Raw genomic sequence first — 6,655 nt, 5'->3', positions numbered from 1 at the left:
GTTATGTTCTCATTGCATGTCTACTAACTTAGGCATATGCAAATAATATATGTCTCCCAACTTGTTCTTAGTCTAAATTAAAGTAGTCATATATACATACATGCACAATAGTCTTTGTCTCTAAAGTTTTTATTTGTTTATTCATTTATTATTTTCTTTCTTTACATGGCATCTAAAAAGCACAACCTCTTTTCTCTCCTCACATCAATGTGCTCAATTCAAAGCAAGCACTCTCTTTGCTACACCATGTCCCTATAAATAGCCTAGTATGTTGGTTCTCATTTCTCAAATAAAACTCAAAGCCTCTTATAAAATAATTTAAGAGTTCATTCCCAATTCTCCTCATTAGGCAACAAATAAACATTGTTCAACCACCCCATTTTTCATCATCCATTATATATAGGGTCAAATTCAAATACTATTTTGGATTTGATCTAATTGGTGTTTCAAGTGTTTCCAATTAGCCATATACAACAGTATAAGGTAATTAATTAATCTTGTAAAGCAAATGCAACTCTCATTTTACATTTAGTATTTGTTTTTTATTTATTTTCCTAGTTTCACCAACTATTATATTCTCTCCATTTAATTTTATCTATCACATCAATAAGACTCTTAATTTAATTATCACCATCAAAGTCATTTATAGATAGTTATTCTCTGTCAGGATATACAATATTATTTAGAGTTTAATTTTGATATATTAACCATATAAAAAATATTATACGGCCATTCAATTAAATTTATGTGTTTAGATTATTTTTAAATAATAAATTTAAAAATTAGTTATTTTTATTAATATAACAGATAATATATAATTAATTATCTTTTATTTATGTAAACTTTTTTACACTAACATTATTCCATGAAAATTCAAAAATCTAAATTTTGATTTCTTTATTTATCTTGAGACAGATAAATTGAAATATCAAGATCATGGAGAAGGTAACAAGGTTGGCATCTGAAAAGGGAGTGGTGATATTCACAAAGAGTTCATGTTGCCTATGCTATGCTGTGAACATTCTGTTCCAAGAACTTGGGGTGAACCCAACAATTCATGAGATTGATAAGGACAATGAAGGAAGAGAAATGGAAAAAGCCATAACAAGGCTTGGTTGCACTGCACCTGTCCCTGCAGTGTTCATCGGAGGCAAGCTTGTGGGCTCCACCAATGAAGTTATGTCCCTTCATCTTAGTGGCTCCCTCATCCCACTCCTCAAGCCATATAGTGCTACTTTATCTTGAACAAATTAATATTCTATTAATTAATTAATTAATGTCCCATATTTGATTATGTACCTTAATTAGTTAATTAGCTTATTGTACAAGAAGGAGAATAATGGCTCAAATCATATATAGGGTGTTGTAGTGATGATGAGCTTAATTACTTTTAATTAATTAACTATTATTGTTAATTAGTTTATATATATTATTATGAAGTGGGTTAATTTCTAGCTATCTGATCTCTTCTAGCCAAATTGATCATGTTATATATAGCCATATTACAATGTAATGTGCTAAATATTCTTAATGAAGTTTATTTTATGTGTACTTGTGTTGTTCTTGTGCTACGTACTACAAGTAAAATACTATTAATTAATTACGACTATATTTAGTGTACACTACTAAAATTAGTTATTAGTGTAAAATATATATTAAATATAAAAAAAATTGAAAAAAATACGTATAAAAGAGTTTGTCATCAACAATAATACACACTAAATTAAAGTTTATAAATATCGAAAATACATTTCAAAGACTAATTTTGATAAACAAAAGTACTATGTTTGTAGTGATTATGTAAGACTTAGAGTATACTTTTGTCCAAAAAAAAATAATTTCTGGAGTGTATTTTGATATTTATAATTTTTGGTGTATATTTTTGTCCCTTCTAAATTATTTTATTTGTATTTTTGTCTATTTACTCAATATAAAATATATATTAAAATAAATTAAATTATATATATATTTATATATAAATATATAATAACTGATTTTGATATCCACACAGCATATAACATTTTTGTTAAATATAATACTTGTAACATAGATATCATGTTAACATAAACTTGAAGCCATCCTCGGAGCATGCTTATGCATGAAAATATCTACACGCAATAATACTGTGTCCATTCTCTTTTGCTTTAAAATGCAATATATATATATTATTTGTAGAGACAATAATATTCTCATGGCTGGAGATCAGATCTCTATATGCAAAGTGAATAATAATAATAATAATAATAATAATAATAATAATAATAATAATAATAATAATAATAATAATAATAATAATAATAATAATAATAATAATTCAAAAAGCTTGAGTAGAAAATAAAAAAAAAAATTCAAAGTAGGCTAAAATTATCAATTTTTTAATTTGTGCTAGAATAATTAAATATACTTATGAATATTACATACATAAAATTATAAATACCGTTAAGTTAAATAAAATAACTTTAAATTTTATCTCTCTAACATTATCATAATAATTCATCAAAAGAACGTTAGCAGCATAAAAATTTAAAGAGAAAGTCTAGGGGCAACAATTTTTATGTTTTGTGATCAATACTTAACCATCAAAAGAAAAATGAGTGATCTCTCACCATTAAATATAATTTCACACCATTAAAAATACTATTAATGACCAATTAATAGTTACAAAACATAAAAATTACTAGCTCCTAGCACTCCTCAAATTTAAAACACAATAATGTAGTTTTACCTGTCTCCATCTTCCATCTGCGCATGCATCATAAAGGCCAAACTTTCTGTATTCTCTCTGTGTATGGTTGTTTTTTTCATTTTTTATTTTTGCTATCATTCTCTTATGAAATTCATGAATCTAATGGAATTAATTCTCTTAGCTTACTCTATAGCTTACCTTAATTGCACTCATCAGAATTACTAAATTGTTACATAGAAAACATATGGTTAAAGTAGGAGACAGGAATTAATCATGGAATTGAGTCATTTACTATTATTAGATAGTGTAAAGTAATAACACTTTGTTCTAGATTTAGGAACATATATAATAATTATTTCTTCTATATATAAGGCTTGATTGGCCCTCTATATACATCTCCTTTTCAGGGGTAGCACCTAGCAGCACTAAAAGTGGGTTGTTGCATAATATAATGTATATATACACACTGTTTAGTCATTTTACTTTACTAGTAATAACACTACCTAGTAAGTTAATTAGTAATTTTTCCCTCCTTAATTATATAAAAAAAGAAGTTAAAAATGTTTAGTTACACAATGATGGAAAAATGACATGAAAACGTCAACTATCGAATTACAACAAAAATCATAGAGGGCAATTCGTTTACTCATTTAAAAGGGCAAATTTTTGCTTTTAATATCAGATTCATTTAAATTTCGAGTTGACACCAATTAATTCAAAAAAAATAGCAAGCTAAACGAATTAGTCTGTGGACTAAATCAAGCAGTCTATTTATTTATTTATTTTTTTGTATGCTTTTCAAAATAATTCAGCACTTTTTGTTTTTTGATATAGTCAAAAAATTTGACCCACATACTAAAAAAATTCCGTTTATTTAAAGTTTTTGGTTCAAAAATAGTTATTTTCACTAAAATTTAATTATTTATTCAAAAACAAAATATAAAAAATAAACAGGTCAATTGGTATAATTCATTAAGCCGACATAAATGGTCTGAACGTGAAAATTAAAACTCATGAATAAACAATAAAAAATAAATGAATTAACCCATATAACCCACAAGTTTAAGAATGGATTACATTAAACTGTCTCGTTTGACCGTCTTAAATATAGCAACAGTGTAATTAGATATCTTTAAAAATTATCCATCATTCAACTTTTAAAAAAAATTAAAAAATAAATAACTTTTCATAAAAAAATAAATAACTTCCTATAAAAATGAATATTTAAATAATTAATTAAATAATATTATTTAAATTAAAAGATTGACTAAAGGTTGAAAATTTAAAGGACAAATAGCATTTTTCATATAGCAAATAAAAACACCGATGGTTTTGATTAATATAACCGATAAATGTGTACTATTTATGTATGTTTACTTATTCTTTAAATTATTTAGATGAATGATTTTATAGTATAATATTAAAATTTTTATGATAAAAAAATTTAAAAATTGATCCTATTGTTCTAAAAAACTTTAGAGTTTGATTTTTATTATTTTTAAAAGTTTTTGACATAGAATTTTAAGAATAAAAAAAGGTATATGTATAATTATGCTTCAAATTCAAAAAAGTTATTGCATGTGGTATATTTTATGTAAATTTATTTATGTATTTTTTATTTATTAATTTAAATTTTTGAAATAAATAATTTTATGATGAGAATAATGAAAATCAAACTGAGTAGCAATCTCACCAACTTCACCAATAAAGATACCCTTCTTGCAAATAAATCTAAAAATAAATTTGTAAACATTTTTTATTACATATGAACGATGAGGTTTGAACTTCATTTAAATCCCATGCATGTTGAGAAATTAGAAAAATACAATAATCCTAACGACTAAATACACTCATAAAAATTAATTAGCTTTATGAAAGTTGTAACCTACCTTTAATAAACTTGTAAATTTTATTCCTTACTAAAACAGTCACTAATAACACTGTGTAGCAATATGGTACTGTAACCAAAGAAAGGAATATGAAGACTTGGAAAAAATGTTTCAGAGCAGAATATAATCTTAGGATTGCATACAAAAATAAATAAGAAAAAAGAATTTAACTTTTCCATCTTTTTTGCGTTGTCCATATATATATATATATGTTCTGAAAAAAGCTAACAGTGAAGCTCTTGTCTTTCAAATACAGAGTGCTTCGATTCTTCAAACTTTATACCCGAAAAGAAAGGTGGTATTATATTCCTTACCTTTCTTCTTTGCTTAATTAGATTTTCTTTTATTCTCTTCTTTTCGCCCTCCCTCGCCAGCACCACCACCAGTTCTATATCCAATGATATATAGATTATTATTTGAATTTTTTTTTACCCAAACGGTATTCCCCAACCTGATAGGTTAAAGACTAATAATCCGTCGCAGATTTGAGCTCCATTTAAGGATCTGCCACTGGCCAATGAGTTGCTGCATGCACAAAGCGGGGTTCGAACTTCCAACACTTGCTTAAGCGGACGAGTAAGCTGACCACTCGACAAATCCAAATTGGTTTATTTGAAAATTAATAAGTCTTTCTTAATATACTATTAATTACTAAATATTCTAATTGTGGTTTTATTGAATAGAAGATGGGATCAGCTGAATTTAAAAATAAATAAAATTGACAATTTTTTTCCATCAAATATATTTACGATCATTTTTTATGTTTTACATTATTTTATACCTTTTACAAATGCAAATGCAAATATTAATGCTTTTGGAACAAAGAAGTAAGAAGTACAATATTTTTTAAAAGTTGATATAAAAAAAAACAAAAAATATCAGATTTTAATCTAAATTATAAATTCAATTCTAAACCTAACTTAAGTTTAAATTATTGATATAAAATATTAATAAATAAAAAATCATGAGTTATTTAATTAACAAAGAGCACAATACTCCTAGTTTAATAACAAACGTTTAAGGATGTGTCTTTATTTTACAAACAATAATTAATAATTAAAATTGTTAATTGGTGGAAATTCAGATACAATCGACTTCACGTGAAGTTGATAATTGAGAGTCGTTAGATGATTTGATTGATTTGACTAAATTTTTATCTAATAGTTTTCAACTATCAACTTTACGTGAATTGAAGTCGACTGCACCTGAATTTGCACCTTGTTAATTATTTGTTGGTGAGAAATCACATCGTGGCTAAGAGTGTCCACAAAAGAATAAAGTTAAAAAGCAAATCCAAAATAAAATCTATCGCTCGCTGCCTTGAATCTTGATCCTTTAATTTGTAGGGGGAGAAGACATTTTTCTTAAATGTTTTTATGGTTCAAAATTAATTGTATCTATTCTCTCTTTCTCCTTTTTCACTAATTTTATTAACTATATATTTATTATTTTGATTTAAAAAAATATTTTGAAGTTTATCTTCGCAAAAAATAATCTGTGTACTACTACTACTACTATTATTATTATTATTATTATTATTATTATTATTATTATTATTATTATTTTGCTAAGCAGACAAGGAGGTGTAAGGTGATGATAAATGAATCAAATCAGCTAGTTTGCCCGAATCCTTTGTAACAGGCTGGTTTTCCAACAACTTGGGAAAATAATATACCTGTCAGCATGTACCTAAAGCACAGGTCAATTTTCTCATCAGAAGTAGCTCAACTTATGGAAGTGACTCATCACAAAACCAAACTTGTCAATTTTAATGTCACGGGCCATTGCAAAATATGATTATTTATTTATTTATTTAGTTTTGTTTTGCACTTGATGTTAATACTAATACCCATTTTAGTTATCATTTTTAAAATTTTATTGTGAAAACCATTTTAATATTTAAATTCTGATATTTTATAGTATTAGTATAGTAAAAAAGTTAAGTTTTTATGGATTTTTTAAATAACTAAATTAAATGTTCTATTTACTTAAATATGTAGTTTATTAGAAATATTTACCAATTTGTATCGTATTATTTATCTTGTTTACACCGTAAACGAATACAAACGAGATAGGTCAA

General features: G+C 25.5%; 1 protein-coding gene across 2 annotated transcripts; it reads left to right on the top strand.

Annotated features, from left to right (window-relative positions):
* Positions 1 to 274: 274 nt before the first annotated feature.
* LOC107628576 (monothiol glutaredoxin-S11) lies at positions 275 to 1,535 on the top strand. 2 transcript variants are annotated; one of them, XM_016331205.3, is made up of 2 exons: positions 275 to 483; positions 912 to 1,535. In XM_016331205.3, exon 2 carries the CDS (start codon positions 937 to 939, stop codon positions 1,243 to 1,245), a length of 309 nt encoding a protein of 102 aa, XP_016186691.1. In that variant the 5' UTR covers positions 275 to 483; positions 912 to 936; the 3' UTR covers positions 1,246 to 1,535. The 2 variants fall into 2 exon arrangements, with proteins under 2 accessions (XP_016186691.1, XP_088361198.1); XM_088505072.1 differs by having other exon boundaries at positions 280 to 483; positions 916 to 1,535.
* The last annotated feature ends 5,120 nt before the right edge of the window (positions 1,536 to 6,655 follow it).

Source organism: Arachis ipaensis, chromosome B2 (assembly GCF_059453495.1).
Source record: "Arachis ipaensis isolate K30076 ecotype BB chromosome B2, ASM5945349v1, whole genome shotgun sequence".
Taxonomy (NCBI): Eukaryota; Viridiplantae; Streptophyta; class Magnoliopsida; order Fabales; family Fabaceae; genus Arachis; species Arachis ipaensis.
The sequence above is the reverse complement of the archived record's forward strand: the minus strand, read 5'-3'. Positions and strand labels throughout refer to the sequence as shown.

Bases quoted from the DNA above. Each gene is read 5' to 3' on its own strand.
- LOC107628576 (XM_016331205.3), top strand. From the start codon at position 937: ATGGAGAAGGTAACAAGGTTGGCATCTGAAAAGGGAGTGGTGATATTC.